Source organism: Gallus gallus, chromosome 1 (genome assembly GCF_016699485.2).
Source record: "Gallus gallus isolate bGalGal1 chromosome 1, bGalGal1.mat.broiler.GRCg7b, whole genome shotgun sequence".
Lineage (NCBI taxonomy): Eukaryota > Metazoa > Chordata > Aves > Galliformes > Phasianidae > Gallus > Gallus gallus.
In genome coordinates this window covers 61,960,407-61,978,808 of record NC_052532.1, presented here as the reverse complement: position 1 = coordinate 61,978,808, position 18,402 = coordinate 61,960,407, and the positions used below count along the sequence as shown (strand labels likewise).

The following is an 18,402-nucleotide window of genomic DNA, read 5'->3' as shown; positions in this document are numbered from 1 at the left end:
GTGGGAGCAGGTGGAAAATCCTGCAGCCTCAATAATATAGATTTCATTCTGTAGTCAGTCCTGTTCACTTTTAGAATTATGAAGAGAATGGGTCCTGCGTTTTCCGACAGTATCTAAGATACGAAGAAGTTAATTGTAGCTGGAGGTTGTGGAATGTGTGGAGGAGGCTTTATGTCCTCACGTTTGTTTCTAGAGTATCTGTTTCAGAATTCCTTAAATATTTTATCTGACCACTTTTCCTGTACATGGTAGTGGTTTTGAGGTGCTGGCTCTGTAATAACTCTCTGTTGGGTACTTCTGCATTAGAGGGTATTTAAATCAAATAACTTCTCTGTGCATGTTAATCTCCCTATTTCTCTGTTTAGTTCCCCAATTTGCTAGGAAGAATTGCTTTAGTGACAGTTTGGGGACTGAGATTTGAAGCAGTAGTAGAGATCCCAGGCACATTTTTTTTAGAAAGTTTACTTACTTATTGTTTATTATTAAGATTGTGGTGTATGTGCATTACAGACACAGTTCAGTAGTGTTGTCTTCAGGTTTGAGCTCATTTTCAATCCTGTGCACGACCATCGGATGACTGACTTGTGGATTATGGATCAAGCTGGAAATGCAGACATCAGAAAATTCATAATTTGGTGTCTTCCCAGTATAGCTGAGTATTTCAGGCTCCCTGAGGGCTTGGGGCCTTGGAAGCCGAGAGAGAAAGATGAGGCATTTTATCAAAAAAGCATGGACAGTTGATGACCGTTAGTATTTATGTTCAAACAAATATCTTTTTGTCTCTGTTTAATTAGGTGTTTTATCACCCTTTCTGTCTCTGAGGATGTGCTTATCAAAGTTCAGGGGATGCTACCAGGCAACATGCAGTTCTGCAGTATGCAAAGTGAGGCTATGTGAACAAACAGTGACAGGAATTCCCCAGTACTGTTGGGCTCTTACTACTGGTTTTCTGGGCACTTTTCTTAGAAATGAAATTCTAAAGGGTGGGTGTATGTAGATGTGAAAACCTGAAACTTCTTCCAAACTCTCAACAATCACATTTAAAAATCTGAAACTTCTTCCAAACTCTCAACAATCACATTTAACATACTCCCGCAGGTCAGCTTAGAGTTGCCAGTGGCATGTTTAGTTTATCTCATACTGTGCATTACCAAAATTCTTAACAGTGGTTATGTACTAATTTTGTACAGGATTAAAGAAAGGATTTCTGGCTACGTCTCTCAAAAGAAATCAGTTACACTTAATTAAATGGGATGTCTTAATAGACTTACCGTTTCCGTATGTGCGGCATCCAACAGCATGCCTCAGTACTAAGCATTCTGTTTTAGAGCACACAGTGCTGAGCACTGTGAGCATCTCATAGGAGGTGCCTTTGCTCAGCCTGTTCAGGTAAACCAGATAATCACGACGCTTGATATCTGGCGTGTTTTATCCCCTTTCTTATTTCAAAGTCTTTTGTCTTGACTTAAAGTGAAGCTGAGAGGAAAGGGTTGGAGTTGGGCATTCTGGATCCTGTTTCTGGCACTGCCACTAATCTGTTGTGAGACCGACTTGCTGGTATTTAATCTCTGTGTCTGGACTTGTGCAATGCCTATATGGTACTTATCTACTTCCAAAATAGGTTTGTTTTAATACGCTATGACTTGTAACACATTCTGAGGCCCTGAGTTGAGAAGTGGAGCTGAAGTACAAAGAGGCAGTTAATGGAATAGAAGAGGGCTAGGGTGAAACTTCTGAGAAAAAACTGAAACTCAATCTGACATTAAAAACCCATGGAAAATGAGATGCCAAAAATGCTCTTAGAGCTCATCTGTGTTCTTCTGTATACCGCATTGATAGTGTTTGTTGGACTGCAAGCAAACTTCAGAAACCTTATCCTCCAAGGTATTTCTTACACATTAATGGCAATGGAATTTGAGGGCATTCAGTATTTTTGACTCGGTGTTCACTGCATTTCTTTGAACTGCCACAGAGGAGTTCCCATCTTCCACCTCTCTGCTTTGTTGTATATGATGTACAGTTGTATCCATAGCAGTTGTTTTATCTGACATAGCCGTGTTCTCAAACAACTCTGTGGAGATAAAAGTAATTGAAGAGTTTGGAAAAGAGGGTTGAATACAAACAGATAGTATTTCAGATTCTAAAAGCACAAGATGTGTGAAGTCCAGAATGGAGATTTTTTCTGATAAATGTTGATTCATTCCCTCTGTTCTATGTCTTTCTCAGTAGATTCTTTTGAGTTGCTGCTCCTCCCCAAGGCTCCATCTGAGCTTGTGCAAAATGCTGGCTCCACACTTGACATTTACCGTAGAGAGCTCGCAGTCTTGCCAGGTTTGACTAAGAAAAGGAAGTGCAAAGGTACTGCATGATTCATGAACAATAAATTGGAGGAAAATAACACAAAGAAATGAATTGGGCAAGGCAGGTAGTTTCCCTTTGGGGAAAAAGCCGTTGTTCTCAAATCTCCAGTTTTGTCCTATGTATGTTTATCCTATGACAGGGAGTAACCCCGGCAAGATTTCATCTGGTTCACAAATTAATCTGTAGCTTTCATAGGACAAAGAACTACTGAGGAAAAACAGAGATGGGATCCTCACCCTACAGGAGATTCTTGAACCTTCCAATAGTTTCCAAAGCTGCTGAAATCGGGTCAGAGGAAAGGATGCATTCAGACTCCAGGAGCAGTTTGTTGTAGGAATGTTATCTCTGATGGTACAACTTTCTGTACAGGATGCAGGCAATGTCAGGGCTGTGATAAATAAGGGACTCTGGCAGCTTTCATGCAACAGCAACAGCTACGCAACCTGTCCTGTTAGGAAAAACAGTTCCCTTTGGATGATCTATGTAACGTTCACGGCCCATTGCTCTTCCAAAATAAAGGTCTGGATTTTAAAATGTGTCCTATTTTGGATGTTCTTTGTGAATTTTCAGCTGATCTGTTGGTTGCATCAGAAGCTGTTCTTGGCTTTCAGGTGTCTCCACTCCCTGGCCAGTAATGCAGAGTTTTTCTGGCATACGCAGCTTCATCATCCCCTTTTCTCTCAGTTGTGACCAGTTTCAGTCATTTGGCCCTGATGCACTGACAAGGTGGAATGTCAGATAACGGATGATGAATGTATTCTGCAGCTATTTCCCACTGGCAGGCAACAGACTAGTCTGCGAATACAACGTGATGTTTGAGAGAAGCCTTTCTCCTCTGGAGTAACCCTTAGAATCATAGAATCACAGAATCATTAAGGTTGGAAAAGACCTCAAAGATCATGTAGTCCAACTGTCCGCTTACCACCAATATTGCCCACTAAATTGTGTCCCTTAGTACAATATCTATCTTTTCCTTAAATACCTCCAGGCACAGTGACTCTACCACCTCCCTTAGCCAACCTCTCCAATGCCCCACCACTCTTTTTGAGAAGAAATTCTTCCCAGTATCCAACCCAACCCTCCCCTGGTGCAAATTGAGGCTGTTTCCTTTTGTCCTATCGTTCCTTCGCTGGATGCAAAAATAAGTTGTGCTCAGCTTGGACAGGTTGAGCGCTGAACTGCAATGGCTTAGGAATGAGCCATACTTTTGGCAGTCCTCGCAAGTCTTGGCTGCCACCCCCACAGTAAGGAACAGACTTCTTCCATGCATACAGCACCATATATGTTTGGAAGAAGTGAGGGTAGGACAGCTTCAAATTTCTTTGTGCCAGTTTAGCTTTCTTTTGTAGCTTCAAATGAATTGATACGAGCTCTGTAGCATTAATGTGGACAAATTGCTCATCTTCTTGCCATGTTAAGTATACCTATACCTCTCACCTACCTTTGGTTTGTAAACTGTAATGCTTTTCCCTTTGGTAGCTGATGGCTTCATGATGTAGACAGGTGGTTGTCAGCATTTCTCCTCTTCACACTGGCTAACAATGACAGTGGCTTTGCAGTTAGTCAGCTAAGCCTCTAAACCTTTTAGAAACAAAAACAAGTCTTGTACACAAATTATGTCTATATAGACCAAGCTTTTAGAACTCCCTTGCTGAAGTTAGTTATCAGTTGAGTTTCTGGATTCCGTTGTCCAGTGTAGAGCTGTTTTATGTACAAAGTAAAATGAATGTTATCAATCCTGCATCTGAACTGGGAATATAAACGAATTTGAAAATTGCTGGGAGTTTTCTTTTTTCATCCTTTGGGATTTTGAGGCAGAGAGCACTTCTCAAGCCTAGCCGACATCCTGGTTTGAGTACGCTCTTTTGCCTTAAAGTGTAGGTAGATTTCTCTTTTTTTCCATCATTCCATTTTTTTTTCTAACATAGTTGTATTAATTGATTTGCCCATTCTTACTCTTTGTACTGTGAGGTAATTGGTTTGATGCTCTTTGTACAGTTTGTACTGGTACTGAGTCTTCATGATTAGAAGGTTGGTGATCCTTTGTTTTTATTGAATAACATGCCCAGAAGATTAAATACCCCAGTGCAGTGCATATAAAGAGATATCAGCTTGATTTTCAGTCCTCTTTTACCTCAGTGTTATTGCTACCAATCTTTCTCCCTAACCCAGATACTGTAGCAATGAAATGAACATATATATATGTATTCCATTCATATAGTTTAACAATATGGAGTGGTTTTTTAATATTTCTTTCTTTCTTTTTTCCAACTTCAAAATGGCTGACAAGAAAAATGGCTTAGGATAGTTAGAAAATCAGAGGAGTGAGAGAATGTCAGATGGTGAAAAAGTTATCTGGTTTTTTTTTGTTTGTTTTTATCACTTTTTACACTGGTGCATGTTGCAGCTACGTTGGGGTCTGCACTGGAAGATAACAAGTTAAAGGCAGCTTGTGAAAGGATATTCCTATGGAAACAGCTGAGCCTAGTTGAGTGCTCTGTTGTGTATAAAGAGTTCCAAGTAGAACAGCTCTTGTTTTTTGCTGATTCTGTGAATTCTTTAGTTGTTTTCTCTCACCTCGATGCTCTTCCATTACCCAGAGTCCTTGGTTTTCCCCTGTCAGCCAGAACTGGCGGAGCAGTATTCCAGGTCATTTCTCCCGTTACTATGAGCTCAATGCTGGGGAATGTAACACAGATTATAAAAATAGATTTGGCTGAGGTGGTATCACCATCTAGAGAGAATGAAATGAAGCATGAATCCCAGCTGAGAAGACAGATCAGTTCCACTAAACTTTGAAAGCACTAATACAACATAAGGCTTAGCAGCAGGAAATGATGGAGACCGCAGTCTCCCTGGAGATGGATGGTGATGCTCCCACCTTCCACCTGAGCAAGCAGCTGGGGTTTACGCCATAAAGAAGCTCAGTAGTTCCAGCCCAGGGGCACAGCAGCCACTTGCCCACATCATAGAGGGGTTCAGTAACACCAAGCAAGAGAGCAAGATTGTCCTGGCAGTTGTCTTCATGAGATTTTATCTTTCTGGAGAAGGACTGAGGGATCAATGCCTCTAGTTATGGCAAGGCCTATGTAGTCTGTTGTTTGAGAGGCTAACGTGTTCCTGGGTGAGTGAGTGCCCTGAAAAAGGGCTGTAATAGGAATAAAGTGAGAAACTGCAAAGAATGGAGAGAAAAAGCAAAAGCTCTCCTGGAGGTCAAAGAGAGGATAAAGTAAATGTTGAGAAAGCTCGGGCTGGGTTAGGCTGTGCAAAGGTAAGGAAGGAGAGCATTCTCTAGTCTAATGATATGGGAAAACAAAAGGGGGTCCGCAGACAATAAGTCTAACATTGAATGAAGTCTTAGATACAGCCAGGAGAGCAAGTGAATAAAAAAGGAGAAAAGGAGATCTGAACAAGTACATATCAGTTAATGTAAACAGTAGATAAAACTTCTTTGAGTGAGTAAATAAAGACTTCTGCAATGAAGTCCTTTGAGCTCATGAAGGTAAGTGGTATAAAATGCAACATGGATTCACCAAACACCGTGCCTAACTACCCTGATAGCTCTTACTTATGAAGTAATCTATCCTTCAGCAGAAGACACAGCACGTCCGAAGTCTGGACTTCAGTAAAGTACCTGAAAGCTGCCACGTGGAAATAATTATTTAAGCTGGATAAAATGAGGGAATAGTATATGAAGTGTCAAGTAGTGGAGGAGCTGGCTCAAAGGGGAGTTCAGCAATTTTATTCAAAAAGGAAGTAATGGAGTTGGGTAATACCTACAGACTGTGGATCTGGGGACTGATATTTGCAATGCTTTTGCTAAGAGTACTGGCCAAAAAGGAGAAATCTGCTATGAAGCTCACTGCTGAGGCAACATTTCCAGCCCTCATCAGTGCAGAGGAGGAAAGGCATGTCAGACACTGAGGACTGCAAAGTGATGTGGACTACAATGTTAAAAATAGACATGTAATACTAGAAAGTACCAGGTCATGCATGCGCCAAGAAAGTGTTGACAATTTTGGCTGCCAGCAAGGTGTTTATCAGTTGAAAGCAGAGAAGGAGAAAGATCTGAGTATCAGTCAATAAATAAAGCCCCCAGTATTATGTGGCATATAAATAGGCAAATGTGTTCTTAGGGTGTATCAGATGAGTGATTTCTGGCAGGGTTGTATGTTACGCTGATAAGACCTCATCTGGAAAGCTGTGCACAATTCAGATCATGCAGGTTTTGGAAAGATTAATCCAAACAGGGACAGGTGTGGAGACCTGGGAGATGATCAGTGCACTGAAGAGCTTATCTCATGAGAGGAAGGCTTGGTTTGTTTAGCACAGCAAAACAGAAGCTAGGAAAGATTAGGCTCTGTAAATGGTAAGCTAGGTAAACCGTGGCTCCCCGTTAACATACTAAGATTTAAAGAAGAGATGGATGAGTGTAGGTTAGAGTTTAATTAATTGAGTGTCACAGTGAACAAAGCTTCTGTGTACTTTTCTCCAGCTGCCTGGTTCACGTGCACTTACAGTCCTCTGGTTTTCGTGCTGCTGGGGTTGTGAACATCTCACCTAGATTTTTTACTGTGGTTCATTTCATCACAAAGTGATTAAAAAGTGAATGGATTCAAGTCTAAAAAAAAAAAAGTTTGAAAAATCACTCCAAGTGGACCTTTTCATTCCCTCCTTCCCCCCCCTCCTTCAAGTATTTGTCATATTTTCTTGCTTTCTATAGCTCTACCTGGCTTGACAGGTAGCTATTTTAACATCATGCAGCAGGCTTGCCCCATAGCATTCCTACTTTGTCTCAGAGTACATGTCCAGCCTGCGGCCAGCCTGTGCAGACTCCATTGCAGCTCTGGGTTTTTGCAGCTAGAACATCTCTCAACTAGGACATTTTAAGTTCTTTTAAGCATCTATTATCCCAAAACACTCAGATTCCCTTTTGCAGTCTGGCTCCCAGCAGGTTCTGCCAGTAGTGGCGAACGGGATAATGACGTAAGGTATTCTCTTGCTTTATTTACCTCCTATTTCTCCCAATTGCTCAATTTCCTCAGAAATTACAGTTCTGACTGTTGCATTTATTGTTCATTCACTGACTTATTCTTTAGGTCCTAATGTAAACGGGCTGGAAGAGCCCAGCCTTGCTAAGCGGTTGCGTGGCACACCTGAGCGAATTGAGCTGGAGAATTACCGACTGTCACTGCAACGGGAGGAGGAACTGGAAGAGGTTCCTGAGGAGACACTAGCAGAGCATAACCTCAGCAGTGTGCTGGACAAAGGAGCAGAGGAGGATGTGCCCAGCAGGTTAGTACTCTCGTCCGTAAGCTTTTTATATCCATCCCAACAGATTTTGGCCTATTGCTCACTCAGTTGTTGTTGTTCTTAACATGCTATTTACCAGGTTGCTTTTTCTAAAGTTCTTGAAAATGTTCCATGTGTGTATATAGTTATTTTTATGCTGTAATTTCTTATCTTTTCAATAACTTCCTGCCATTCTTAGCAGGTAACTGTAGTACCGCAGTGACATGAAGTTCAGTCCTAAGCTGGAAAGGAATTTCAGAATTCATTCATTCTTTCATTTATTTAGACAAATGATTCTTTTGAGAAAACAGAACATGGACTCAGATGGGAGGGAGTTCCAAAATTGTCTTTTTAAAAAATTTTTATCTGTTTTACATCACAATTCAACAATGTTTTTAGTTAAAAAACTCAAGTTTGGCACACGTAATCCTGACAGAGTGCTGCTGCGAAGCCTAGAGATCTTAGTGTGAAGAGGTGCTTACGGCTGTTAAAAAATATGTTACACCTTCACAAATGTCTCTTTTTATTTAAAGTGATGCGTAAACACATCAGAATCCAAGTATTTGCAGGTATAGCTGAAGGAAATAGTTGTTGCAGGAGTCATTGAGGGAGTATTTGATGAAGAATATCTTGCACTTCTTTAATTCTCAGTCTCTTGGTAGCGGTTTCTAATCATTGTAACAGTATCAACCCTTATATTTTCAGCTTTCATTCTGCCCATCAGTCTTCTTGAAATAAACTCAGACAGTGCTGTTACTGGTTTCCCAAGGTTTAGATCCTACAAACATATTCTAAGCATACATTACCTTCAGGTACAGGACTGTAGAAAAAAATGTTTTACTGCATTTATGCATGTGAAATTGAATTGGTGTGGTAAAGAATGCAGATATGTGCATTAAAATGTTTATAGGTAGTAAAAAATCTAAATTTGAAGAGGAAGCATCTAAAAATGGGCAACTGCTAATAGCCTGAGCTCTGCCAGTCTAGGCAGCGGGCCTGTAGATTTGGACTCATGAAGGTGTAGCTTAATAGGAGTGCCTTGGAACTGCTGATAAGTTGTATAGCAGTTTTCTCCAAAACCTAAATAATACTTTTCAATTAATTCCTTCACTTATTCTTTTCTTTAGAAGGTACTATTTTGACATATTTTACACGAGTGAGAACTTTGGTCTGGTTGAGTAATCATGAGAGAATTTAAAGGCAGATGCAAACTCTGTTTGCCTTACTGATCCCTCCTTTAGCTCCCAATTCAGGCCTAGAAATTATATCAGTGGGACAGTTTGGGCATTAGTAATATTGTGGGGTTTGTGGTCTGTTATGCTCATAGCTCTAAACCAAAATTCAGTAGTATGGAGTCCTATTATTATTTGTCATGATTCCAGTAAATCAGGACTTGGTGGTTATGTTCAGTAAATGTCAGATTTCCAAAGAAGAAGAATTGGTTAAAAAAGTAGAACTTTGGCGTTTTGGGATGAAGCTGTTGGTTATCTCCATGAGTTATTCTGCAGAATTGTGGAGACTGAGGCCATTACTTCATTAGGTTAGGTAGCTTGATTTCCTCTTGTAGGCATTGGCATGTGTTTAGTTAGCCATGTGGTTTGAATTGAACTAAGTATTTGTGCCTGTAATAGGTAGAATTGCTAGATTTTGCCTGTTCAAAGCAGTGTTTACTAGGGAAGTTCACACTTACAATAGAAAGGAAAGAAAAAAAATTACCAAATTCCCATTCAGTTTGACCTGGAGAAAATTTTATCTCAAAACCAAACACTGCAAGCAATTTAGTTAGAGCATCAATAAGGCTGTGTGGGCAAACATCACAGAATTTTCTAGATGATGTAGCTCTGTGTTGTATCTCTGCTCAGCTGTATCAACTGCCTGGTATTTCACAGAAAGAAGGGAAAAAAAAGGAAGAAGTCTCAGCACTTTTTCAGCAACAAAAGAAAAAAAATTGATTCCTGCAACAAGCCAACCAGAGCCCTGATTTGATCATCTTCATTGTCTGTGCAGAGCCGCAGGGTTAGGAGCAGGCGGAGGAAATGCAGGACTTTTTGTTCCCTCCGTGTCTTAAGGAGTAAGGGACTGAGCTTCAAGGTTCACCTGGATATGAACTCCAAAATCAGAGACAGTGCCATTGGGCACGCACCTTCCCTACGCACGTATGCACACATGCACATGAGCACACACTTTCCAGAGAGTTTTACAGAAGATTGTATTCTAAGGACATTTTCTCAAAACAGAGTTAATCTTCCATCAGCTCCTCAAGAGACAAAAATCATTTAAGCAATGACACTCTGACTATGCAGCATTTGAGAAAACTCTTTACATGCCTTACTCATTGAGTTTAGCTTGCAGTAATGTGCAATATGTCATCTGCACTTGTGGTGTAATCCTCTGTTATGGTGACCTTTCAAAGGAGCGTGACAGGACAGTGCATGTGGTGTTGACTTGTATTATAGAATCACAGAACACCTTGGGTTGGAAGGGACATTAAAGCCCACCCAGTCCCAACCCCCTGCCATGGGCAGGGCTGCCACCCAGCAGCTCAGGCTGCCCAGGGCCCCATCCAACCTGGCCTTGAATGCCCCCAGGGATGGGGCACCCACAGCTTCTCTGGGCAGCTGTGCCAGGGCCTCACTGCCCTCTGAGTGAGAAAAGGAGGATGGCAAAGGAATGGAAGAGGTTCACTTCCACAGTTCAGGTTCCTTTCCACAGCACTGCATCTGTGTAGGAACATCTCTTCAAAGGGCTATTCAACTGCTTATAGAATTCCATAAAGTAACCAACTTTACTGTTTGATTGCCACTTTGTAAGAAAGAAAAAAGAAAAGAAAAAAAAGAAGTGTCACCTGTTGAATTATTTCTTGGGGCACATAATCAGCAAGCTGAAAGGAATGGCCATTATACCAGGTCATCCCGCTGCTCTTTCAGATTCTCATTTCTCAGTATTCAAAGGTCAAACAAAAAGCAGGTTATAAATAAAAGCCATGGAAGGTGAAGTGAGCTGTGTGGTAAAGAATGCATGTCGTCAGTATTACATGAGATAAGCCGGCTGGTTGAAGAGCTTGTCCCACTCAGCAGTCATGGTAACAGTTGGAGCAGCAGTAAACCTTGCTGACAGCCCATGAACAAGCCAGCGTGCAGCACCTGTCAGGTTTATTTCCATACTAAAGGGCAGGAAAGTGTGCTGCTAATCGGGGAGCAGGGAGGATGGAAACATCACTTTTATCTCTGTGAGCATACCTGTGTAAAGCTTTTGGAATATACTCCATTCTCCTGGAATATACGTGGAGTCCACGGCACGCAGCTGTGTTTAGCATGTGAAAAAAGAGACAGCCCATTAAAAATAAGTATTCAATCTATGCTGTGAAAATGTGGCTTATAACTTTAGCTTTTCATGAATGTCAAAATAATTTTATATATATGCAGTAGAACTTTCAAAGCCCGTGGACAAAAGCAAGTGACAGTCCAGACATGAAAAAATGATGTTTTCTTCATTAACTCCACTATCAAAACCAGTCTCTCATACTAGCAGCTGAATAAAATTACATAAGTATGATAGGTTCATGTAGTGGTAGAATAACTTAACGTTCTAAGCCTGAAAATGTTTATTTACGATACAAAATAAAGGGTGTTGCTGTACGTTGTTATTGTAAAGCATCAGTTTGTCACATATGATGCTCATATAACGAAAATCTTATGTGTAGGGAGAAGAATTGCAACGTCAATAGGAGGTATATTTTATAGACCTGAATGCAATTTAAACTTCATCCTTTGCTATTTTTAGCTTTTCTGTTTTCTCTCTCATTGTTTATGTGGAAGGGGTTCTGCCAAAGGTATCATCAGTTGGTTGCCTGCAGTGATAGTTCCGTAAGGAAGCAGCAGCAGCAGAACACTGCTCTCAAATGATTCACCTAAATTTTAGCCGTAGTAGCTTTGTCCTTCGAATGAGATGAATTTGGGCCTACTAACGTTTATATGGGAAACATCCAACTGCTGCTCTAGTAAATGCAGTTCTTTTCTGACAATGTTCTATTAAGGAAAAATAAAGAAAGAATACTTTGTCACCATGTGGATGCGTTCTCTGAAGGTGTTACGGTTCACATTTGTTTTCCAATGACATGCAACCATCTTTCTTCCCAGTATCTCTAAGTAGTCCAGCATGTAAGAATGAGCTAGATGCAGTGTCATTGAATAGACAACGACAGGTCTATAGACAATTTCTTGTCCCTACTGCCTATACAGAAGAACTGCTAGAATCAAAGAGAGATGCCTACTAAGGAGCACCAATGATTTATTGTATTGCATGTTTTAGACTTCACTGTGAGAATAATGAGCTCATCATTGTAATTACACTGCTTCCTATGGTTTTTTGTCACTGTGTACACTCTGTACTTAATTGGATACATATGATAATTCTATCTGTTTCCCTCAGCAAATTTGCATATGATACCAAGCTGAGCAGTGCAGTTGACACAGTAGAGGGAAGGGATGCCATCCAGAAGGACCCGGACACGCTTGAGAGGTGGGCCCATGCCAACCTCATGAAGTTCAATAAGGCTCAGTGCAAGGTCCTGCAGCGGGGTCAGGGCAATCCCAAGCACAGATACAGGCTGGGCAGAGAATGGCTTGAGAGAAGCCCTGAAGAGAAGGATTTGGGAGTATCGGTTGATGAAAGATTTAACATGAGGCAGCAGTGTGCACTTCCAGCCCAGAAGGCCAACTGTATCCTGGGTTGCATTAAGAGAAGCATGACCAGCAGGTCAAGGGAGGTGATTCTGCCCACCTACTCTGCTCTCGTGAGACCTCATCTGGAATACTGTGCCCAGTTCTGGAGCCCCCAACACAAGGACATAGAGCAGGTCCAGAGGAGGGCCATGAAGACGATCAGATCAGGGGGCTGGAGCACCTTCCCTATGAGGACAGGCTGAGTGCTGGGGCTTTTCAGTCTGGAGAAGAGGAGGCATTAGAGTACCTGAAGGGGTCCTACAGGAGAGCTGGGGAGGGCATATAGTGAGGGGAAATGATTTCAGACTGGAAGAGGGTAGATTTAGACTAGATATTAGCAGGAAATCCTTTACTGTGAGGGTGGTGAGAGATGTCAGCAGGTTACCCAGCGAGGTTGTGGATGCCTCCTCTCTGGAAGCATTCAAGGCCAGGCTGGATGGGGCTTTGAGCAACCTGGTCTAGAGGGAGGTATCCCTGCCTGTAGCAGGGAGAGGTTGGAACTAGATGATCTTAGTGGTCCCTTCCAACCCAAACCATTCTATGATTCTGTTTAGAAAAGTGAGGAATTTAGCATTTTTTTTTCCAGCTTTCCTTAGCTCTCACATGCTGTATCTTTGGCACCTGATAGTTGTGCTGTGTGTTCTTTCTACTCATAAAGTCTTCTGTAGTTGTCCCCAGCAAGTGCCAAAAACATCTTAGCTATCCAAAACGCTAGCAGAAGCTGCCATTATCCAAAGATGTGACCTTCTACGTTACGGTACTGCCAAGCACTCTTGCGCCAGTTTATCTGAAGCAATGTGGTATTAGGAAGGTCACTTCTCTCCACTGTATGATCACGCACTGTAATAATTAATACTGCACAAATATTTGGGCATGGCTTCACAAGCACTTTTATGTCACCTTGTTTGAAAGGACCACACTACAGGCCACACATAGTGCTGTCACTGAAAATGCATACGAAATATTGAAAGCAGAAAATTAGTATTATGGTTTCCATTGTGTGTATCGGACTTGTATGTATTGAAATGACTTGTCAGTGATCCAGGGCTGATCTAGGAAACATTTACTAGTGGTTTCTTCATCTTTTTTTTTTTTTTTTTAAACCTTTACAGCAGTTCAGAGTCTGAGATGGAGGAGGAAGATGAAGATGAAGATGATGAACTGCTGCTGCCTCAGCAACCCCCTTCAGACTTGGGAGGTGTGCCATGGAAAGAGGCTGTGCGCATCCATGCCCTATTGAAGGGGAAGAGTGAAGAAGAGATCGAGGCCGAGGAAAATCATGAGTACGATGACAAAGAAGAAGATGAGGAAGAGGAGGACGATGAGGAGTATGAAGAGGAGTCTAGCGAAGGTTAGACATATTGATTTGTCCTTTTCTTCCACTAGACAACAGAGAAGACTGGGCTGTGTACTTCTTATTCTGCAGATCGAGCCTTGGAAAACTTTCTTTCTCCTTTCGCTTTTTTACTACGTTGGTTTTTGAGGGAGTTATTGTTGAGGGAAGCTTTAAACTGTCCATTCTGGATACAGAAAGAACTTCCCCCATGGAGCACTTGCTGTGCTAGTACCAGCACAGTATGCTGTCCATACACCATGCCAACATGTGCAACTCACAGCTTTGTGACAGTGTATTGTTTTATTGTTATTTATTATTTTTATTGGGAATTGGATTTGAATGGACTCTTTGTTCCTTGATGACAAGAACTGGAAGCACTGTGGAGGCAGTGTTTTCAGTGCTGCGGGGTGCTTCGCTCAGGGGTAGTGCCCTCACTGACAGCAGGACATGCCAGAAGAATCTGCTTTTAGCTCTCCTTTGTTAAAAGACAACCTTGAGAAGTTCAGGGAATTCAGAGGATTCTTGTTCTCACTCTGAGGGATTTCTGTGGAAAATCTTAGGGAAAGACTCCTTCCCCTGTGTGTTTGTCTCAGTCATCAAAATGCAGAGTTTGTGCTAAGAACAGACATTTTCAGTGTTTCACCACCATTCCAGTTTTCTCACTGATGTTGTCTTTGTCTTTATACTTGCATTTCCCTTCTGTGAAGACTTGTAGACTCCAAAGAGCTTCTTCACAAAGGGCTTTGATGACCTACTGCCACACTGGTCCTGTTGTGTTAGGTCTTAGTGGCAGTTTTGCTCATCGGGTCAGCAGGCTGCTTGCCTGTTTTTTGAACGCAGGAACTGTGAAAGTCAGGCCTGCTTTGTTAATGCAGTAACATGCATGTTTAGTCTGCTAAATCTTGGTGTGCTCAGACAGATGGGGTTTTTTTTGAACACTTTTCCTGCTACACACAGTAGGAATAAGGGGTCTTGGTGGATTTCCAGTTGGTCTTTCTTTCTGATGCTGTCCTTTCTCTTTCTTTCCTTCTTTCTCTCTCTCTCCATTGCTTGTGTGTGTACACACGTGTGTCTGATGTGATATATGGATGTGTGGTTCCCTCTGCTGTAGAGGGAGAGTATTGCCCTTGGGAGAAAGAGCTGCAGCAAGGCCTCTGGCTTCAACGTCTCTCAAATGAAGAGGACACGGGTACATTTAAAGGTACCCATATGCTATTTCCACTTCCCCTAAGTATGGGGGGAATGTTTTAAAGAGCAGGTCCCACACGAGAAGATTCTGTGTTTTACATAATTACTTTACCAGCTTTCTAAATATTGATTTGATAGCAGTTGTTACCTTCATCTCCTGATTAAAGCACCATGCCCCAGTCCTGACAATGCTGCTGATTTTAGGAAAAAAAAAATAGTTGCCCAGCACTTGAGGGTATCCAGAAAGCCTGGACAATTTGCAACTGTAATGTGCATGAACAGTGGCCCCCACACATTTAGGAGCTTCAGGTTTGGTCCATACACACACACAGACATACTGCACACCTGTGCAATATGTCAGACATGTGGGACACATCCAGAGTGCTGCGATTGTGTGGGCAAACTTGCATTTTTTGTTATTGTCCTTTGTGACTGTGTGTTTGTGGGGATAGTCTACTGGGAAGCTAATCAAATGGTGGAAATCCCTCAGAAGTTTCGATCATAAAGTGGGCATGAGATGAACCTGACATCCCTATCCAACTAGTTGTGCTGTTTTCCATCATGCGTTTTGTTGCGGTTTATTTCTGATGGTTGTTTTTTGTTTTTTTGAAGCACTTGGTCCTAATAGCTTGTTAATCCCTTAGTCCCTCAATGTGGTTCATTAGAGCCAGAATTCATAAGAGGAGAACCCAAGTGCCTTACTGCAGGTAAGAGGGCCTACCCATTCACCTAACTGCCTATTCTGCAGCGTATGGTTGTAACAACTGTAGCTTAGCTTCTGACCTTTTTTTTTTTCCTTAAAAAAAAAAAAAGAAGTTATGCTTTTTTTCCAAATTAACTTTTCTGGTGTTAAGAATGAGAAGTATTAGTAAGGTGGCTGAAGAGCATAAATGAAGCTGTTGTAGCTGCTACTGTTCTCTAGACCTGGATTCCAAGGAGTTGATTAGAGAGTGGCTTCTCGCTCCATTTAAAGTTAATCATCCAAAGTTAATCATCCAGACTGCTCGCTTCTTAGAAAGTGCTGCAGTGGGCCCGGAGGGGAAAGCTACCTTTCCATATGTAAGTGGAATTAGCCTACTTCCTGTAGAACTTAGCAGGCAGTCTTGAGAGAGGGCTACACCAAGTGTCTCTTGAAATTCTCAAGCATTTAGATCTCAAGGAAATATCAGGTTTGCCTGTCAGCCAAGCAGCACTCCTGCACAGTTGGCCGTGCTGTTTAAACTGCTATTTATTTACTGGAAAAGGTGAAAAGGATCTACGTCCTAAGTGGGACGGGCCCAGGCCTCTGTTTGGAGGCTTGTGGGGGGAACTGAAGGTATGTTACGCTAGTCTAAATCCCAGAGAAATCCATTTTAAAACATAGAGATCACGTGGGACCTGCTCTTTCCTAGCCTTGCTGAGTGACTATATACTTCTCAGCCATTGCTGGCAAACCTAAACCGTTTAACACAAAATTTTGTTTGGCAATGCAAATGCTAACTTCTACTCATCTTGGGGCCTGCATGTGAGTGCTTTGGTCTGCGGTGAGAAAAGCCCAGAACTCTGTCCCTGCAAGATGTCCTCTGGTTTGTGCTGATTGATAAGAAAGCTCTCTGATGAGGTAACAGAGACCTAAAACTGCTGAATCCTTGGCTAAATTGTGAATTCCGCTCTGCATTTGAGTTTGTGCATCTGACCCCTTTTCCTCTTTAATAACCAACAGGTAATTCTGTCCTTCCTGCAGTTCCTTCTGCCTGTTTCTTCTGCAGTTTTGATGCCAAATGTCACAAACAGTCATTTCTGAAACGGAAGTCTCAAACACTTTGTCGTTTCTGGGGAAAACATGGCTGGGAAAGAGGACCTTTGTTAAAACAAGACAGCAGGAAATGATGAGTGTAACTTCTAAATGCTGCTGATGTTTCTTATTTCCTTCAAACACTAGTACACAACATGAAAACCTAATTGTTTTTGAGGCTTTTAACTGCTGAAGCAGTGTTGGCCCTACGTAGGGGGTAATCAGCTGTTTTAAAAATTGGCTTACTGCTTATGAAGTAAGTGGCATTTTACTTTTCAGAATGGATCGTTTGCTTCTGAAGACCACTCCAGAAGACACTGAACACCTTGTTCCCTGTAGAATAAGTTGGGGTTTTTTATGGGTAAATAAAACCGGAGCTGTAGTCCCATAACTAGCAGCAACAGAGGTAGGGTCTGTCAATATGATATGCAGCAGGTTAGATGTTTCCAACATGGGTGATTTGCAGCAGTTAAGCAGTTGCTTATCAGTTGCTTCAGTAGTGCGCCCATTGTTCTCTTTGACTATCCATGTCTGAGTGTTGTATAGGCAGATAACTGGGGAGTAACGCGATCTACTTTAAACAAATTCATTTCTGTAACAGGAAGTCCCTTGTGAGGAAGTGGAGACGCTATTAAGTCATAATGAAAATACTGATGTTCTTCGGAAAAAGAATTGTACCCTTTGAACAAGCCTTTTAGTGCAAAGTAGCAGGATTGCAGTGTACTATTTTAAGCGTGCATACACATCCACACGCATGAAAAACTCTGAGATCCATCATGTAATTTAATTCACAAGGAGGTACTATCCAGCATAAATAGGAGTAGTTAACCCAATAGTAGGGCATGAAAGACCTTTTGGTTTGGTGCCTCAAGCTACAGTGCAGACTGTCCTTTAAAAGCAAGATGTCTTTGGCAATAATCATGAAGAATAGGCTGAAGGAGCTGGAAATTTCTGCTACATTGGTATTTACATACCACATGTCTGTTGGACACCCAGGGAATGTCTTTCATTTCAGTGAAGCTGCTTGCAATAGGCATAATCTGCAATGATGTTTTTGATAGCATCTCTTTGCCTCTGGAATGGCATTATTGAGCTTTGGTGGGGAGTCTGAAGAGCTCTGTGTTAGTGTATGTGTGCACACAATGCTGAACTTTTTCTGTCTTGCAAACTGTCTTAGCCAGTAATACCTTCTTTTCTTTTTTCTTATTTCCTTTCCTATGATGTGTTACCTTTCCTTTCCATTGTTGTCCCATCTCTTCCTTCCTGTCTTTCATTCCACCCTGACTGCGTCCTGGTATGCCATCCCCTCCTCCATCTGCTAGCTGGAAACCTTAGGCTGCAGCAGATTGTAAATCCGGTTGATCCTCTGGAGATTCTGGCAGATGTGCACTGGACACACATCCGTGAAAAAGAGGAGGAGGAAAAAATGGTCCCAGCCTCCAAGTCCTCCACCTCCAGAGGTAATCTTCCCCTGCCCTGCACCATCAGCTCCTAGATCTCAGCTGCAGCTGTTTAACCCTGTTGCTTCTGTGCCCTTCAAGAGCAGTGGACAGTAGGGACAGCTGTGGTCCAAAGGAACCGCTTTCTGAAATTACACTTGGTTAAACATTTTGCTTTTCAGGTCAGTGTGTACTTAAAATGAGTGCTTCCTCAGCCCTGCGTTGGTGTGACTTCTGAGCTGTTCGTGTGCCTGCTCTGGCTCCGTAGCATTCTTCTCATTGTACAGA

At 41.9% G+C, this 18,402-nt stretch overlaps 1 protein-coding gene across 20 annotated transcripts in view; it reads left to right on the top strand.

Annotated features, from left to right (window-relative positions):
* Window positions 1–18,402, top strand: part of MICAL3 (microtubule associated monooxygenase, calponin and LIM domain containing 3) — a 177,686-nt gene that overhangs the window by 120,811 nt on the left and 38,473 nt on the right. For 13 of the 20 annotated variants that reach the window (XM_040655489.2, XM_046904909.1, XM_046904926.1 and 10 more), the window contains 4 exons: window positions 7,461–7,656; window positions 13,490–13,728; window positions 14,825–14,914; window positions 17,998–18,135. In XM_040655489.2, the coding sequence (XP_040511423.1) occupies window positions 7,461–7,656; window positions 13,490–13,728; window positions 14,825–14,914; window positions 17,998–18,135 (663 nt within the window). The remainder of the gene's footprint in view (window positions 1–7,460; window positions 7,657–13,489; window positions 13,729–14,824; window positions 14,915–17,997; window positions 18,136–18,402) is intronic. The other 7 variants (XM_046904927.1, XM_046904912.1, XM_046904930.1 and 4 more) reach the window with 4 other exon arrangements.